Genomic DNA, 19,227 nt, shown 5'->3' with positions numbered 1-19,227 from the left:
CTCAAATCTGAAACCAGATTTCGATTTATAAACTTTAATTAGTCCGTGCGAGGTCATTGTGGTTCCAAGGCAAGGTATTGTTACACGTTGGGGGAGGGAGAGGGGTGAGTAGATGGTGGAATCCCATAGTAAAGATAGGATTGTATAGTTATAGCATGGACCATGGACACATGAGAGACATCTCAATGTATTTAAGTAGGGAAAACGTAGCTTAAGATTTTTTTATGTGTCTTCACATGAGGGGTGAAGCTGTTAACTAGGTAGGGATTAAAGTTAGTTTTCCCCATTACGTGATATGCCCTCTGTGGCCTTTCCCTACGTTTTTACCTCTACCACAAGGCCAGCCATGCAAAGCCTCCAATAAACCACAACAACCGTCCACTGCATGCCGACAGAGCCCGAACATTGCCGATCGGACTAAGCCCCGCCTCCAAAAGAGCAGAGCCGGCAGGCCACGCCCCCAAAGTTCATAATTGGTCGTGGAGATGGGGTGGTTCGGTGGAGCTCGGCCATTGGTTGGTGTGACCTCCGCGACAGAGGGTTCTGGAGAGAAACGGATGTTGGTGAAGGATCTGGTTTTTCTTTTGTGTGGGTGCCTGTGAGGAACGCTTTTGCCGAGTCAGCAGGATTTTCAGGGGTTTCGGACATTGCTGGGCTCATGGTGGACTGGGGTCCACGTTGTGCTTCCCGGGATGGCAGAGGGACACGAAAGAGGACCACCCTCACAATCGCCTCACGTTAGTGGCGCCGTGGAGCACGACTCCGCGGACATCTTGTGCATTTCCCACGCGGTGGCATCGAGCTTCAACGACCACCAGCGTGAAAGAAAGCCATTTGGGACCAGAGCCGAGTGCCGGCTCGACAAAGGGATTTTATTTTACTTGTCCCCTTGGTGTATGTATTTGAATCTGCGTGTGATGTACCTCAGTTAGAATTTTAGTTTTTACTTCAACTTTAATTTCGACACTTTCGTATTACATGTATTTTCATTAAATCATTCTTGTTGAAATTCCTTGTCGTATCTGTTTGTGGTGGTTTCGGATTAAACCCGTGTGCTCTGTTCAGTTAAGCGCTTCACATCCTTCCATCTCTCGCACGTGACAAACCAACCGTCAATTCGGCTGCTCGCCTCGGAATTCAAGACCGTTTCGGTTATCTGTCACCGGTGATCTCAATCGCCGGCGGCACGACAGTATCTTTGAGCAGGCCCAACAAAATGGTGGCTTGAGAACCAAGCAATGTGATAAAGCTGACCAAGATGGCACGCCACCATTTTGGTAAGGCAAATTGTTTTTTTGTGATGAGCACCCCCATAAATTATTTTCAAAAGGGGGTGTTTCTCAGGATAAATGCTGGTTGTGGTGACCGCTTCATTCGGTGGTTATACAGACTTGTTAAGGGGATAATTAGTTGCGGTCTCGATACCACATAGAAGACCGCATCATTGCTCAGCCTAATTAGGTGCAGACGTGATGCCTATCGGCGTGACGCTGGACCGTTTTGGATAAATAAGTGACGACACAGATAACCTATCCTCATTTAAAACTGTTTATGGCCAATATTAAACTAAAGCATTTTTCTTTTAACAATATTGCCTAAAGTGATTCTTTACACACCCTAAAACTCCTCCCACAGCATGGACAGAATAGTGTGGTCACTCCTCAAGGAGGCCCCACTAACTAACACCAACACTCAGAATGGGTAGACTGGAACTACAGTGGGAAAGGCCAAGCACAAATGCAGTGCAAACAGAACAACAATGCAGTGGAAGAGTACAGGGAAGGTATAGAGGACTGAAACTTACAGGCACTAACTTCCAATACCACTTTGAAGGTGACTGAGATGAAAAGGAGTTCAGAGAAAAGGGGAGGGAGTGGGAGGAAAATAGGAAAAGAGAATCGGCCAGTAAGGTTAAAATTCATGATTAGTAATGGAGAAGCAGCAACTACAATACTACAATAGATGATAAGTGGATGCATGTACAACAAGAAACAATGCATTCATAACCCATGGATTGTTTTTCAAAATACCCAAATTCAGTTTGTTGCACATTAATAATGTTAGCAGCCCTTCCCATATGTTTTTTAAGCATCCTTCTGCTGAACTTCTCTCCCAAGGACTGTTTGAAGGAAACAAACAGGGAAGGAAACATAAATCTGTACATAGAAGAGGTTGGGTTAGGTAGGGTTAATAGGGCTAAAGGTCTGGCAGCATGATGTTGTGGTACGAACACTCACCTCTAAGCTGCCAAGCCTGGGGTTGAATCCCGACCCATCTATCAATGGTCATCTTGGTGTTTCACAGGCACGGTGATTCATCAGTGTGTATGCCGTCCCACGGATGGACGATAAACTGAGCGTCTCATCAAACGGCATTAGTTGGTCGACGTTAAAGATCCCACTGTGTCCTTCGTGAGGAGTGGGCAAGCTATCGCCAGCACCCTGAACAAATTACAAATTATTGCCATGACTTAAGTCAGAATGGCGACCCGACCAGGATAGCATCCATGTAACTGCTTCGACAACACCAACGCTCAGTACAGGGCACGGTACATGATGATGATATTTTGTTTAGTCGACATTCTTACTGGATTGGAAACTGGCTTAATGATAGGAAGCAAAGAGTAATTGTGAGTGGGAGGATGTCTGGCTGAGAGGATATGAGTGGCACCTCAGGGATCAGTAATGGAACCATTATTATTCATAAATTACATCAACGATTTGGATAGTAGGGTTAAGAGTCAGCTTTCTAACTTTTCACATGACAAAGTCTGCATGCAAGGTAGACAACCGAGAGGGTGGTGATCAGATTCAGGAAAGTCTAGCTACTTCAAAACATTGGCAGATGCAGTTTAACCTAAACAAGTGTAAGGTGCTGGGAATGGGTAAGAATAATGAAAATAGAGATTACGTGATGCAAGGGGCAATTTTGGAACGTGTCACACAGGAGAAGGATCTTGGGATGGTAATAGATACGGGAGGTAAGCAGACAGCACAATGCCAAACACCAATAGGTAAAGCAAACAGGTTTTCGGTTGTATTTGTAGGGGGATAAATTATAAATTCAAAGACGTGAATTCAAAGATTCAAAGAAGCCCCATCTAAAATTTATTGTGTAGAGTTTTGGTCACCACAGCTGAGGAAGGATATAGAGAGAGCACAGGGTATGAATGATCGTTTAAAGGCCACTTTACCCCGCTAGAGCAGGGGTTAGCCTTGCGGGCCCCATGACCATCATGGTTCCCTGTTTGAGGCAATGTTTTTTTTTTTTACGGCCGGATGCCCTTCCTGACGCCAACCCTTAGTCGCCTCTTACAATGCGCAGGGATACGTTGTACCTATTCTAAATCGGGGTACACACCGGGATCATTCATCCCAACAAGCTGGTACTCAATTTGCTGACCTCGGAAGGATGACAGGCTGAGTCAAGCCCCCCCCCCCCCCCCCCTGGCGTTAATTCAGCGATCGACCGGGATTTGAACTCAGGATCCTAAGATCCCAAGCCGACACCCAAACCGCTAAGCCAACACCAGGCTCTATTGTATTCAAGGGTAGGTCTATTGTATTTATTCCGAGCTGAGCTAGACTGAGCTATGAGGAGTGGTTGAAGGACGGGACTTTATACATTAGAAAGGAGGTGGTTATGATCAATATGTTTAAGATAACAAAGGGGATAAACAAAATAAGTGCAGAAGAGTTTCTCAGCAGAATTGACAGTGATAGGACCAGGGGCCATAGCCTGAGAGTTAAGATGGCAGTAAGGCAAGAGTCTTTCGCTCAGACGGTACTTAGTCCATGGAAAGGTCTCCCTGCAAAGGTAGTGGCAGCAGAAACTATAGATAAGTTTAATTTGGAATTCGATTGGTACCTAGTATAAGCATTGAGGTAGTGGGTGCACGGATATTGGCAAGACTTGTAGGTAGCTTGTGTGTGGATGGTATACATGTGTAGTGAGTGGGGAGTCTCAAAGTGTGAGTACAAGTTCAGATTTTGTATATTCCTCAGCCTACAACCACCTTCACCGTAAACCCTGCCTCCCAACCTCCAACCAAAAAAACAAAAGCCCCCAAAAATATTTCTTTATAGTAATAAAAACAATTCTCAGTTTTTTCAATTGAGATTGGGTCTGTAAACTGAGACAGATTTCTTTGGACTGATGTTGATGTAGCACAGGCATGATGGGCCGAATGGCATCCTCCTACATCAGAGTTCCTTGTTATTCCTCGATATTATGCATGATGCCTATTGGATGGTCTCGCTCCCCCTTTCATTTCACTCCCAATCACTATACAGCACACCCCATCGAGCAACAATGTAATTAATTCGTAAACAACAAACAAACCTCTAAGACACAGCGCAAAACAACGTACGCTTGGGGAAGCCTAATGGTCGTTGGTTCCACCAGGCTGTTTTAAAGGGATTTGTCTCCAATACAATGTGGAATATTTAGGGAGTTCGCTTGGAATGTCCTTTGACTGCATAATAGCAGGGAACCATGGAAATTCCACATAACGTAAAATGTGGCTTCAAGTCCTCTCCCCATTTCTTCTTAAAGTCCTCTCCCCCTTTCTTCTTAAAGTCCTCTCCCCCTTTCTTCTTAAAGTCCTCTCCCCCTTTCTTCTTAAAGTCCTCTCCCCCTTTCTTCTTAAAGTCCTCTCCCCCTTTCTTTTTAAAGTCCTCTCCCCCTTTCTTCTTAAAGTCCTCTCCCCCTTTCTTCTTAAAGTCCTCTCCCCCTTTCTTCTTGAAGTCCTCTCCCCCTTTCTTCTTAAAGTCCTCTGCCCCTTTCTTCTTAAAGTCCTCTCCCCCTTTCTTCGTAAAGTCCTCTCCCCCTTTCTTCGTAAAGTCCTCTCCCCCTTTCTTCGTAAAGTCCTCTCCCCCTTTCTTCGTAAAGTCCTCTCCCCCTTTCTTCGTAAAGTCCTCTCCCCCTTTCTTCGTAAAGTCCTCTCCCCCTTTCTTATTCAAGGCCTACCACCCCCCCACCCCCAAGTCGACATGTCACCAACTGTTAGGACCGCTAAGGTTTATTGGTAAAGTAAATCGATTAAAAGGAAATTAGTCATAGGACAGAAATGACTGATTAGTTAGTGGTGATATTATTTTACTTCTGGTAGGTGTGCAAGCCAGAAAATCTGAGATTATACACCACCCATATGCACGACAAAAATGCACATAACTAGAAATTGCGTGAATATCCTGTCGATTTTCGATTGCACCAGTGACGTCACACTATAAACTCACCTTGATCCAAATGATGATTTACATAGAGAACTGTATTTCAAGCTTGGATTCCAACACCGATTCCACCATTATTAGCAACCCTAATGGTTCTCGGTATGTTGAAACGCAACAGTGGGATTTTGAAGAAACAATTGGAGACAAAATTAGTGATGGAAACGCTTTCGGGGACATTGTTGAGCTGTATCATTTCGAGCCTTGTGCGAGCAATTCAGATGAAGATGGTGTTAGTGAATATGGAGGTGTTATCTATCTATAATTCCAGTAATCTCTGTGTGTGTGTGTGTGTGTGTGTGTGTGTGTGTGTGTGTGTGTGTGTGTGTGTGTGTGTGTGTGTGTGTGTATGCGACCGCTGTTTCTCGACAACTACCGGTCCGATATACTTGAAACTTGCCAGGTATATTGCTGGGGACCCGAGGATGTGCCTTTTCAAGGTTTCATATTAATCGGACAAGTAGTTACCGAGCTATGGCGATTTCTTTACCAAACTCCGCAAGCCGTTCGCTTTGGACCAAACCATTGCATGTAAATAGAGGGGGGGGATTGTCACCGTACTCGCAAGCCGTTCGCTTTGGACCAAACCATTTCATGTAAATAGAGGGGGGGGGGGGGGGGGGGATTGTCACCGTACTCGCAAGCCGTTCGCTTTGGACCAAACCATTTCATGTAAATAGAGGGGGGGGATTGTCACCGTACTCGCAAGCCGTTCGCTTTGGACCAAACCATTTCATGTAAATAGAGGGGGGGGGGGGGGGGGGGATTGTCACCGTACTCGCAAGCCGTTCGCTTTGGACCAAACCATTTCATGTAAATAGAGGGGGGGGATTTTCACCGTACTCGCAAGCCGTCCGCTTTGGCTTTGCGAATGGACCAAACCATTTCATGTAAATAGAGGGGGGGGGATATAATTTTAGATATATATATAGTACGGGCATGCCCTAGTGTTCATAATGCAGATAAAAATGCCGGTCACATGTTCAATGTAGATTGGTAGGTTTTCCGTTCAATTGATGGTTAATCAGGGATTTTGTATTAATTGACAAATCAGTTATATTACTCCAAAATAAATATGGCACGCACAGCACGGACCCAGCATTGTTACGACACAGCACTGTTAAGACACAGCACTGTTAAGACACAGCACTGACACAGCATGGTTTTTTTTTGTTTGTTTGTATACAAGATCGAGGCTCGTGAAAGAGCTAACATTAATCACACAAAAAGACAAACCGACACACAAAACACAAAAAACAAGGGGAGCGGCAGACAAGATGGGGAGAGAGGGGGAAGGACACAAAAGAGAGGGGGAAGAGGGGGAAGGACACAAACACAACATTTGAGAGCAGGGACATCGGGAGGACTTGGGGGGAGGTGGGAGAGGAATAAAACATATGAACACTGCAAGGACTCTAGCGTGAATTACCGGGGGTAGAAAAGATCAAGGTTTTCGATGGGGGAAGATAAGAGATGGTGGTGAACAGCTGTTTTAAAGACCTGGAGGGAGAAGTGGGATTGAAGGGAGTGGGGGAGTTTGTTCCAGAGGCGGGAGAAAAGGGGAATGAAAGAGTGAAGGTGAGCAGAGAGCCTAGACTTTGGCAGTTTAACCATAAGAGGGTTGCAGGCAGATCTTGTGCGACCTGAAGGAATATTGGGGGGACAGAGCACAGAGAGAGCCGGGGGAGCAAGGCCGGAGAGGAGTCGGTAGAAGACAGAAAGACCACCAACCTGCCTGCGGTGAGTGAGTGAAAGGCCCTCGGTGTTGACTACATCGCAGGAGATTCCAATGATTCTGAAAGCTTTGGCCTCAACAGCGTGAAGCCGAGCAAGGTGTGAGGCAGGAGCACCAGCCCAGAGAGGGGAACAGTATTCCATTGAGCTGCGGATGAAAGCCTTGTATGTGGTGAGGAGCTCAGGTGTGCCAAGGAAGGACTTCGCACGACGGAGGATGCCCAGTCGGCGACTGGCTTTGGAGGCCAGCTTGGAAATGTGGTTTTCCCAAGAAAGATCATGGCAGATAGAGAGACCCAAAAGCTTGAGCGACAGAACTTCTTGGAGAGGATTGTTGAGAAAGTAGATGGGAGGGTTGTCCAGTCGGTCCTTTCTGAGAGACATTGTAAGAGTGTGAGATTTGTCAGGATTGAAAGACATGTTCCACTTGTTTGACCAGTCTGTGATTTTGTCCAGGTCTGCAGAGAGTGAGGAGGCTGCAGACTGCCGATCTGAGGGATGAGGAATGGAGCGACAGAGAGTAGAGTCGTCAGCAAAGAGATAGAGAGGATTTTCAAGAGAGTCAGAGAGATCATTGATGAAGACCAGAAAAAGCACAGGGCCCAGAACACTACCTTGGGGAACTCCAGCCTGAACAGGTAGAGGAGATGAGAGAAACCCATTCAGGGCCACACGTTGACTACGACTAGAGAGGAAGTCCACCAGCCATGCGTGGAGATTTCCATGGATACCAAAGGAGGAGAGTTTGGTGAGCAGAGCGGGGTGCCAGACAGTATCGAAGGCACGTGATATGTCAAGGGAGACTGCTCTAATTTGCTGTTTGGCATTGAGGACCTCCATCCATTGTTGAGAAAGCAGAAGCAGCATGTCCAGAGTAGAGTGACCAGGTCTGAAACCAAATTGATGATCAGAGATCAAGCCATTGGAGAAGAGGAAAGATTTAATATCTGAAGCAATGATGGATTCCATGACTTTGCTGATAATTGGGAGAAGGCTGATTGGTCTGTCGTTGCTGGGATCTGTTTTTGCACCTTTTTTGTGCAAACCGGTGATGTTGGCTGATTTCCAAGCAGATGGCAGATGACCTTGAGCAAAAGAGAGGGTGAAGAGAACAGAAAGAGGGAGTGAAAGAGCAGAAGAACATGATTTTAGGACCCGTGGGCTGATGGTTACGACACAGCACGGACACAGCATGGTTACGACACAGCACGGACACTGTTCTGGGCGACCAAATGGGCGACTAATGCTTTGTCCCACCGTAGCAAGCAGACCCAGTGTTCAGAATGTTACAGGATCGTCCGTTTCAAACTTTCCCAGGATGCCATTTGTGTCTGTGATTGTGCTGTGTTGTGTCCCACCATCGTGCATGCCGTGTCACTGTCCCGCCCCAGTGAAGAGGGGAGGGAGCAGTGGTGGCGAGGTGAGATTGGTCACCGGCAGGCCAACACAGGTGTTTGATGCACCGCTCAAATTGCCCGTGAAAATGTGCTAGTAACTGGGTAGAGATGATCTTTCAGTTTCAAAAGACCGTTTCCTCCACTTAATCGTGGGAATGACATCCTATCTCAATCGTGGCAGATAACCACAAGATCTATGACCATCTCTGTTTAATAACAGTGCTCTATAAAATGTTCTGAGCACAAAAGCGAACATTTTGTAGCCCCGATCCACACTCAGGTATTTTGGACAAACCTCGTCCAATTGTTCGCAACCATTCGATATTCCGGCCCTTGGTGTAGCACGAAATAATCTCGGTTTTTATTACTACAACCATTAAGGATGCAGACCCAGAATATTTGTGGAAATTAATCGCCACAATTGAGTTCAATCTTACCGCGATGTAACCCGTAGACAGTATGGAGTTGGCAGTCGACTTCCAAGTCTGGTGACGTCACAGATAAATGCGAAGAAGATTGACTTTTAATCGCAAAATTACCTACTTTATAAATCGGAAAAAGACATTATTTTGTAGGGTATCAAAGGATAGATTAGCGTCATGGTGGTCTGAGCGTTTCGGTTCCCTTTTAAGGTATTACTTATCTATATATATAAAACAGTTTGTGTGTGTGTGTGTGTGTGTGTGTGTGTGTGTGTGTGTGTGTGTGTGTGTGTGTGTGTGTGTGTGTGTGTGTGTGTGTGTGTGTGTGTGTGTGTGTAATGTTACCGATAGACTCCTAAACGGAGAGGCTTACGTGCTTGATATTTGACATAGACATGGCCATTGAGCCTGGGACAAACATGGCCGAACTCAAAATATTTGACGATCCATATTTTTTATTCATATTTACCTCAGCGCATTTCAGCGCACGGAATCAAAGCAGGTGGGCGCTGATTCGCTGAGCGATCACGTGATGACGCTATGACGCTATGACGCTATGACGCTATGACACTATGAACGATATGACGCTATGACAAAAAAAATCGCTATGACACTATGAAACGCTATGACGCTATGACAAAAAAAAATCGCTCGCTTTGCCAAGGGGCTCGCTCCCCCCCCCCCCCCCCGTTCCCCTCCCCTCCCCCGCCCGGCAATGCCGGGTACTTCTGCTAGTATATCATAAATCAAATCAAATCAAATTCCAAAACAAGTTGCTTCAAATGTCATTGCAGTTCTATCTGAAGCAATGTTGGGTGATGGTCACACATGTCCCATTATCAAAAGCCTTGTGAAATATGACAAAATGTCAAAACACAACGTAATCGAATGTAGAGAGAAGCGTTGGGGGAGGGAAACACGCATTCGACCTTCACCAACCTTGTGTGGAGAAGAAGAACCAGGAAGGTGTGCTCGAAACCGCCATTCCTTCTCAACTATCTCCCGCATCTTCTGGTTCACCTGCAGATGGAAGGGAAACAAACGTGAGCAGAATCTAATCACAGCCCTGCACTCCAGGAAGTCAGTAAGGCATGAGAAGAGTTGACTTTGGATGCCATAGGCAGAGAGTTTGGAGAACAAGACAACGTGGCAGACTGTATTGAAAGCTTGACACATGTCTGGAGATATACAACCTGAATTTGAAATGGATTGAATTGTCATTTTTATCACTGAACTACACATAATACCCCATTGTGTCAAAGTGGAATTTTTTTTTTTTTTTTTAAAGAATTTTTAAAATAAAATAATTAAAAATGAAAAGCTGAAATGTCTTCAGTCAATAAGTATTCAACCCCTTTGCTATGACACTCCAAATTGACCACAGGTGAATCCAATTTCCTTTGATCATCCTTGAGATGTCTCTACAACCTGATTGCAGTCCACTTGTGATTAAATGGACATGATTTAGAAAGAAACACCTTTCTATATAAGGTCCCACAGTTGACAGTGTATGTCAGAGCAGAAACTCCACCATGAAGTCTAAGGAAATGTTCGTATAACTCAGAGATAGATTTGTGAGGAGGCATACATCTGGGGAAGGGTATACCATAAAACAATTTCTGGTGTTGAAAATTCCCAAGAGCACAGTAAACTCAATCATGAGGAAATGGAAAGAATATGGAACTACCCCGACTCTTCCTAGAGCTGACCATCCAACCAAACTGGCAAGAAGGACCTTGGTCAGGGAGGTGACCAAGAACCCAATGATCACTCCAACAAAACTACAGAGTTCCTTGGCTGAGATGGAAGAACCTGCCGGATGGACAACAGTCTCAACAGCACTTCACAAATCTAGGATTTATGGGATAGTGGCCAGATGGAAGCCACTCCAGAGAAAAAGGCACATGACAGCATGCGTGGAGTTTGTAAAAAGACACATGAAAGACTGAGAGCATGAGGCAAAATATTCTGTGGTTTGATGAGAAGAAAATCGAACTCTTTTGCCTGAATGCAAAGCGCTACATCTGGCGGAAACTGAGCACAGCTCTAACACCATCACTACCGTGAACCAACTGAACCATGGTGGTAGCAGCATCATGCTATGGGGATGCTTTTCAGCGACAAGAACTGGGAGACTTGTAAGGATAGAGAGAACAACGAATGGAGCCAAATACAGGCAAATCCTTGAAGAAAACCTGCAAAGAGTACAAAAGACCTGGGACTGTGGTGAAGATTTACGTTCCAACAGGACAATGACCCCAAGCATACAGCCAAAGCAACACTGGAATGGCTTCAGAATAAGAACGTGAACGTCCTTGAATGGCCCAGCCAAAGACCAGACTTGAATTCCAATGAGAATCTGTGGAAAGACTTGAAGATTGCTGTTCACCGATGCTCCACATCCAACTTGACAGAGCTTGAGAAAATGTGCAAGGAAGAATGGGAGAAACTCCCCCAAATCCAGGTATGCAAAGCTGATAGACATACCCAAGAAGACTCAAAGCTGTAATCACCAGGGGCTGGGGGGGGGGGGGGGGTGGGACGAGGAGTGGGGGATTGGAAGAGGGAGAATACTCCAGAAACAGACTTAACAAGGTTACACTAGGTCTTTGAGGAAGGAGACAGGTTTGTAAGTTCAGCTTTGAGGTTGGCTGAAGCTTGTCTCCTGAGACTACACACAAACTTGTTGCAGGCTTTATGGAATGATCTGAGGTTGCCTTCAGTCAGATTTGCCTTCCAGGAAGATAAGTTTTTGGACAATTGCTGCACCGCAAGATTTGATGTACCATGGGTGAGAGGATGGGTGTAACAACTGCAGATGAGATGGGATGCATCTGTGCAGAAGAGAGAGAGAGCAGATTTATGTGGAAGAATTTCCAGGCTGCATTAATATTAGAGGCGGCAGTGATTGAAGACCGATCGTGAAGTGAGATGGGAGCTTGTAACCCCAGTCAGTGTGCATTAACTGCCAGGCACACCAACGGTGAGGCAGGTCTCTGAAAATAGCCAGAAAGATGTTGAGTCTCACAAACACCTGATCAGACAAACCGATTGGAGCAATGTAAGAACAGGAGACATTCACAGGAAAGTTATTCACTACAAAGTACAGAAAGAAGGATTTGCCATTGGCAGAAATCAGTCAGAAAGTTCACAGATTGAGCCAAGCCCAGGGAATCACAACCTTTGCAGCATTGCCATGGATGGTGAAAGAGGTGCCAACACCCAGCCAGTTGGCATGGTGAAAATTTAAATCAATGCAGAAGGACTAAGAGAAAGTTGGGATGAGTGGTTAAAAGCTGGTTCATGCAGAGAGCGACAGAGAGCGAGAGTGAGAGTGAGAGAGAGAGAGATGTAGATCGAGTCATCACCATTAGGAGGACAAAGATGAACAATGGGTGGGAGCGGAGGGAATGGCGAATCCAGAGGTAATACTGGAGGTTGGAGGTGTAAGAACAGTACACGGACAGCAAGAAATGGAGGCCTTCAATCTCACACTTGGCATATCTCAATATCGGCGGACTGCTTACCTCCTCCATTCTTTGTTCCTGTTCTCCTGCCTTTAACTTTCCTGGCTCAATCTATTTCATCACAATCCCCTCTTCAGGCCTATAAGTTGGGAGTTCACCAACATTTCAACTCATCCTCCATACCTTTCCATTATTTTTACGATCATCCCCTACCCATCCCACCAATTACCATCTACCTATAGGTTTTTACATTACCTTACCTCGTTCTTTCTTCAAAGCTACATTCAACTACATTTCAACTACAATTCAATAGTTGCAGCTACATTCAAGTGTAAGGTGTGCACAGAGGGAGCTGCAGATGGAGGAAATGTTGAGTTGGATCTCGGAGACGGCGTGAAGCTGAAAGGTGTGAAAACATTTTGCTACCGAGGAGACGTGTTGAATGGAGAAGGTGGATCAGACTCGGCAACGGTTGCTAGAGTGAGATGTGCATGGAAGAAGTTTCGGGAACTGAGTGGCGTGCTGACGAGGAGGGGAGTGTCGTTGAAGCTGAAGGGAAAGGTGTATGCTGCATGTGTGAGAAGTGTTATGATTTATGGGAGCGAGACATGGGTAATGAACGTAGAGCAGCAATGAAGGCTGGAAAGGGTGGAAATGTGAATGGTTCGGTGGATGTGCGGAGTATCGTTGAGAGAGAGGAAGACAAATGATGAATTGCGAAAGATGATGGGAATAGAGCCTGTGATGGATGCTGTGAAGAGAAACAGTTTAAGATGGTTTGGTCATGTGTTGAGGAAGGATGAAAGTGACTGGTTGAGAAGAGTGATGAAAATGAATGTAGAAGGAAGTAGAGGACAGGGAAGACCGAGAAAGACTTGGCTAAAGGTGGTGAAAGAAGAAATGCGGGCAAGGGGGTTAAACAAGGGGAGATGCAGAAAATAGGGCAAAATGGAGAAGATCGTCATGAGGCCCGCAAGGCGAACCTCCGCTCTAGCAGGAAAAATGGCCTCAAAATGCCTGTTGTTACCTCATTCTTTCTCCTCCTGGTCATTCACCCTCTCGTGTCTGTGTACTCTCTGTCATTCACTCCTCCCTGAGCCTTACCTTTGTATGCAGCAATAATGTATTTATATGTATGAAATACAGCATAAATCTGTTTTTAATTTGATTTTGGCCAAATAACCTTATTTATCCAGAACAGCATAGCATCTTCCAGGTCGTAAGGCAGTTCGCTGGAGGCTGAGAAGGAGGCAAAGCGTGTAACTGTGGCAACCACTCGTTCTGTACTCATGATGTGAACAGCGTATGCCAGCATAAGTCCATCCATCAGCGCCAAGTGGGATGCCTGAGAAATTGATATAAAATCAGTGAAAAAGAAATGTCCGGGTGCAAACCCTGCTGAGCTCTCATATTGCAAGAAGTGAAAGGTGATAACTCCACTTGTTGAAGTGCAATAACATTTATCAAACAGGAAGTACTTCTGGTCATTATCGCTCACAATAACACCCCAGAAAACTAATCCCGAATCCTGCCACCATGAAAATTATGCAATCTGTAGAATCTGCAATCCATTACGTTACACGACCCACCATTTGGATTGGCGTTTGCCGCAGGTCTGCCTCGTTCACCGCTCTGTCTTGCTCGTCCATCACAAAAAGACCCTTGCGTGACAGTGATTCCAAAACCCAGCGGTGGCCAGCTTGAGGTGGTGGTGTAGGGTCAGCAGAGTCATCCTCCTCGACACCAATTGCCCCTCGCTGTCCACAGACCAGTTTGCAGACTTGTACATAGGGATGCGCCGAGAGGAGCAAATGCAAAATAGGCGGCTTGATGTGTTCTTGTTCATACTGATCTGTATAGAAGGGATCGCGAAGGTCTGCTGGGATGTTGTCCACTGAGGTGGGGAGAAACATGGAGATGGTTTTTTCCAAGCATGTTTAGGCGGCGTATGACATTCCAAAAGGTTCAAAAACCCTTTTTAGCTTGGATCGTTTTGCATTCCCATCTGAACAAATGCCTCATTATGCTGGTACTCAGGTTCCAATTCAATCTACTACACAGTACCCTCCATAAGTATTGGAACAGTGAGGTCAAATTTGTTATTATTGCGATGTACTCTGAAAGAAATTTAGAATACGAGATAAAAAGATGAATATGAGGCTAGTGTACAAAAGGTCAGGTTTTATTTTATGGTATTTCAATGGTGTTGGGCTAGCGGCTAGGGTGCCGGCTTAGGATCCTAGGATCGAATCCCGGTTGATCGCTGAATTAACGCCAGGGGGGTTGACTCAGCCTGTCATCCTTCCGAGGTCGGCTAATTGAGTACCAGTTCACTGGTAATTCCCCGTTTGTCGTTAAAGGCGGCAAAAAGGGTTGGCGTCAGGAAGGGCATCCGGCCGTAAAACATTGCTTCAAAAAGGGGACCAAAAAACAACAACAACCACGGTTCCCGAAAAAGGCCAACCCCCGCTTTGCGGGGAAAAATGGCCTCTAAAGGTGGTTATATAATGCATATGTGTTTTACCATTGGAGAACAACAAAACTTACCCCCATTTTAGGTAAACACAAGTATTGTAACAAATGAACAACAGGTATTTATTGTTGCTTCGGTGTTTCTTATTGAATCGATTGTTCTCACATAAAAGAGCTGTGAATGTCTAGTCTAGTTTTTAATCTTTGCTTTTGCCTTGGGAGTCTGCCGATGGCAGAGTCAGTGACATAAACCAACATGAAGACCAGAGAACTGTCTATGTAGTCTGGAGGCATATCCCCAAAAGTGGCCTAGAAAAGGTGGTAGGGGTACACTCATGTTACAAGCTGGCAACAATGTTTTTCTGAAAGCCCAGACCTCTAGAAACCCAAAAAGTCTTGTTGCCAGCTTGGGAAATGGTTTGGACCAGATTTGTGGCCATTTTTCAAAATGGCCGCCTACATTTTTGGTGTTTTCTAATATTTGAGCTCTAGAACTTATATCTGGCTGTCTTAAAGGTCTCTAGGGTTATGACCTTATAACATATAGTCATACAACAATCCTCACCCAAATTGGGGTGCATGGCATATCTATAAGTGGTTTTATTGAAGCAAAAAGGCAAAAATATGCCTGAAAAACGCCTTCATTTTGATTTTTCCATATCACTAAATTGCATACTGTGAAGTTGTTCTTTGGTCAATTTCTTTCAAAATAGTTTAAAAATTTGCCCAGATCCCTCCTCTTCATTAGCAAATCTTCAGGAATATACCCAAGTTCTCAGAAAATATGTTTTATGCATGATCAGCTACCCCTACCCCCTAAATCACAAAACGTGCCAATTTTCAATATTTCCAGATTCCAACCAATATCATTGTTGTATGACTTTTTCTCATCATGATAGGTCCAAATTAACTTACTCTATGTGATTAGGTGTTAATAAAAATTGAATTTCACACTTTAGTGAAAATCCAAGATGGCTGCCAAATGGCCATAGAATATTTGGTGGCGCGAGACCATAAGACTGCAATTTCATTCAGAGGCACTTCTAAAATGTTCCATTTATACTAAATATATGAGGCACTACTATTCTATAGGTCACATGTATGTGAAAGAGTCTTGATGAGTTGAAGATGTATTATTTTAGAGGGGGACTTTATGTAAAATTTATGTTTTATAACATTTGAATTTCAGGAAAGTAGTGTGGATTTGGAAGTGCCTTGTTTGCGGAGTATATTAGTTCCAACATAGCTGACAAACAAGGCACTTACATAAATGAAGACATAGAAGATTGTAAAATATAAGCTATATTATTTAATGTAAAACAAAAATAAACATACATAACTTGTATACATAATGCAAACATTATTATGTTACACTGATCCAAACAATACAAACGTCAATGCAATGCTTGCACCTTTAAACTAAACAAATATTTGGCACTGAATTAACAAAGTCATACCCAACAAGCTAATCTGGCTATTCATACATAAGTGACAGAATGTGGGATACAGTCATATCATAGACTAGTAATACATTGGTGGAACAGAGCTGAAGCAAGACTAGTTACATTACGTCAAATACAGCCAGCATAGTAACAATATGACATTATGGAATATACTCAAGTTTCCATGCATGTCGTCTAATCACTATCAGAGTCATTGAGGGGGTTCCTGCATAAGTCTGCACATTTGCATGCCAATGTGCACCGCAATCCATTTTTCCTACAGTTGCACCTGCCAGTTAGACATGGACGGGCCTTTGAGGTACATGCACACGTCGCAATTTTGACACATTCTGCTGTGAGCCCTTCCTTGGTCATGAGACGGGGCATCAGCTGGTTGTCCTCAAGGTACCAGCCGGATGTTGTTGGATTGGGGATTCCTGGATTTGGCACATTGGCATGTGGCACATGTGGCACATTGGCCACACATTTGCCTCGTGTTCCCTGTCCATGTCTTCTATTAGGGCACTGACCTGGTAGGCCTTGGGCACCAGACGCCTCAGAGCACTGTAGATGGCCTCATCGTCTGCCTGCTGGAAAGCTCTCGAAAGGTCCTCTGATACCTGATTGATTTCTGCATCAATCTGTACTTCATTTTCATTCAGCCAATGTAGGATCTTCTGCCACAGAATTCGCCATAATGCCTCAAACACAAGCTTGTGGGCACGGATTGTGCGGTTCCATTGTTTCCCGTTGAGGATGTTCTGTGCAGTGTTCTCGCCATACACACCACTTTCTACCAGAATGTCCTTCAAGCCGGAATCTGCCATGTACTGTCCAATAACCTTGGTGAAATTCATTTGAATATGGAAACCACCAAGCATCACCACTAGGTTTTTGCATTTGTCTGGTTTGGCCCACTGCAACATCTTGGCTTTACAGTACAGTTGCTCATCAAAGGTAAGTACTGTATACGTTTGCCCTAGTGCAGCAGTCATCCTTTGGCAGTTTTGAATCACTGTCCAGATGGTGTCAAACTCATGTGCAGGCTCATTGATTATCGGCATAGGCCCTACTGTAGTCTTTGCTGGATTCACATCAGACACACGCTGGTTAAATGCTGTCCAGCCTGGAACATGCTGGTCCTCGGTGTGAGACTGACGTGCAAGGAGCCATGACACATCTATGGCCATAGCCTCAGAGATAACCTGGGCATCCGATTCCATATACCAATCAGCTTTCACAGCTACTGGAAATGTTGCTTCGGGTTTCTGGGTGCCCATGCCTGAAGGTTGAATCTCATTGAAATGCTCTGGCACAGTTACAGATCTGCTACTGCTTGACTTGACATCAGGTGCAATGGTCTTTTCGCCAGGTATGCTTCTTCGAAAGGCAGCAGACTGTGAGGCATGAAAGGACCCTTGACCGTCAAGGGTCTCCTCTATGATGTCAATGTTATCATTAGCATATCTGATGTATCCTTGGTAGGTAGCTTGTGCAAAATTCAGGGGTATTATTGTGTTGTTTTGCTCAACATATCTGGCCAAGACAGAGTTTGCAAGGGCAGTGTCAGCTCTTCTTACAGTTTCATAACTAACACCATGTCCTGCAGCATGCATTAGTTGCACCAAGTCCTTGGACCTTGTTGCTTGGTGAACAGTGAGAGCTAGCCCTAGTTGCTTTGGTGTCTGCTTTCTGCCACCAGATGCCAAACATACTATGTCCTGTGCTATGCTCAAAATCCTTTTGCTTTCTCCATCATCATCACCTTCGGAGGTCCCTTCAGAATCTTCAAATATGCTGTCACAATCACACAGCAGGCGTAGGAAAATGTAAAGGCTTTCAGGAACCACCTTCTGTGCACTTTCAGTATTGATGTCTCCAATATCTGAGTGTCCTGGCATTGTCTTGATGTCATTTCTCATTTTGACTGCCACTCTGTAAAGCCAACTCAAGAGTTCCTTGTCCTTTGTTTCGGCTGAGAAAGATGGAATGTGCTGGGAGGTTTCATCAGAATCTTGTATCTCACTTTCTTCTAGCTCATCTGCCATCTCTGCTAAGTTCTGAACAACAATACCTGTTTGAATTAGTGGGAAGACTAGAAGTGAATCCTGTTGATTCATGGACTGTACAAAATCTGCCCTATCTGCTAATACCCTTTTGACTTTGTTCTTGAATGCTTTGTAACTCTGTCGGTCACATTGCTCCACACAGACACTGAAGTCTCTTCTCATCATGTAACAGTATTGGTGCCAGATGGTTTTCATGGTATAGATGTCTCCTCCAGACAGCCCAGCATCCACCTCCTCGATCATTTTGTTGAAACAAACATCTGGTGGATATTCTGGGCCTTCTTCTACCACAGTTGACTCAGACTTCCTCCTGAAGGTTACATAACAAGGAAGGTGGTACTTCCCTTCAGCAGCTATTAGGTCACTTATTCCTGCCAACCGGCATCTCATAATCTTGTTCTTTTGAGCATCATTTAGTATTCTGTCTGAGGTCTCTAAAGTGGCTACATTCCTCAATTGCTTTCCTGCCTTATCCTCCTGACAGAAAATACATTTGTCCCAGGACACTGAAGCAACTGATGCTCTAGAAGAGGGGCGAATGCATGTAGATGGTTGGTCACACGAGTCCTTTGCTTCCTTTTCATGCCGATTTTTCAGTCTCTCAATATGGTTGGCATGTGTAAACTTTGAATAACAGCCCCTGTGCCATACTATGTGTTCTTTTTCATCATCAAGGTCAATACTCTGTATTCTGTCAAGTGTTGAGATGTACTCATGGTCATGGTATTTCTGTCTCGTAATCACACAGTCTTTAAAGCGTTCGAGACCAACATCTGTGGGCTTGGTTGTCTTTTCATTTTTTCTGTTGCCTTGGCAAATGAAGCATGTGCTCCAGTCGATGTCCAGTGCAACTGATTCTCTCTTCCGTCTCCCGCCTATCACAGTTACAGGTTCCATCTTCATTCATATCTGGAAAGAGACAAAGACTATGTCTACCACAACACTGAAAGCTATTTACAGCACATGCAACAAGCAATATGTTATAGTACATTGTTA

The 19,227-nt window shown here is 44.7% G+C and overlaps 1 protein-coding gene across 3 annotated transcripts in view; it reads right to left on the bottom strand.

Moving 5' to 3' along the window:
- The window catches only part of CAMSAP1 (calmodulin regulated spectrin associated protein 1), an 86,807-nt gene that overhangs the window by 35,787 nt on the left and 31,793 nt on the right, over positions 1-19,227 (bottom strand). For 2 of the 3 annotated variants that reach the window (XM_068109683.2, XM_078774868.1), the window contains exons 3-6: positions 13,838-14,142; positions 13,432-13,593; positions 9,721-9,801; positions 1,805-1,837 (exon numbers count right to left, since the gene is read on the bottom strand). In XM_068109683.2, the coding sequence (XP_067965784.2) occupies positions 1,805-1,837; positions 9,721-9,801; positions 13,432-13,593; positions 13,838-14,142 (581 nt within the window). The remainder of the gene's footprint in view (positions 1-1,804; positions 1,838-9,720; positions 9,802-13,431; positions 13,594-13,837; positions 14,143-19,227) is intronic. The other variant, XM_068109684.2, reaches the window with a different exon arrangement.

The sequence above is a fragment of the Myxine glutinosa genome, chromosome 3 (assembly GCF_964187855.1).
Source record: "Myxine glutinosa chromosome 3, kmMyxGlut1.1, whole genome shotgun sequence".
Classification (NCBI taxonomy): domain Eukaryota; kingdom Metazoa; phylum Chordata; class Myxini; order Myxiniformes; family Myxinidae; genus Myxine; species Myxine glutinosa.
This window is presented reverse-complemented; position numbering and strand designations above follow the sequence as displayed.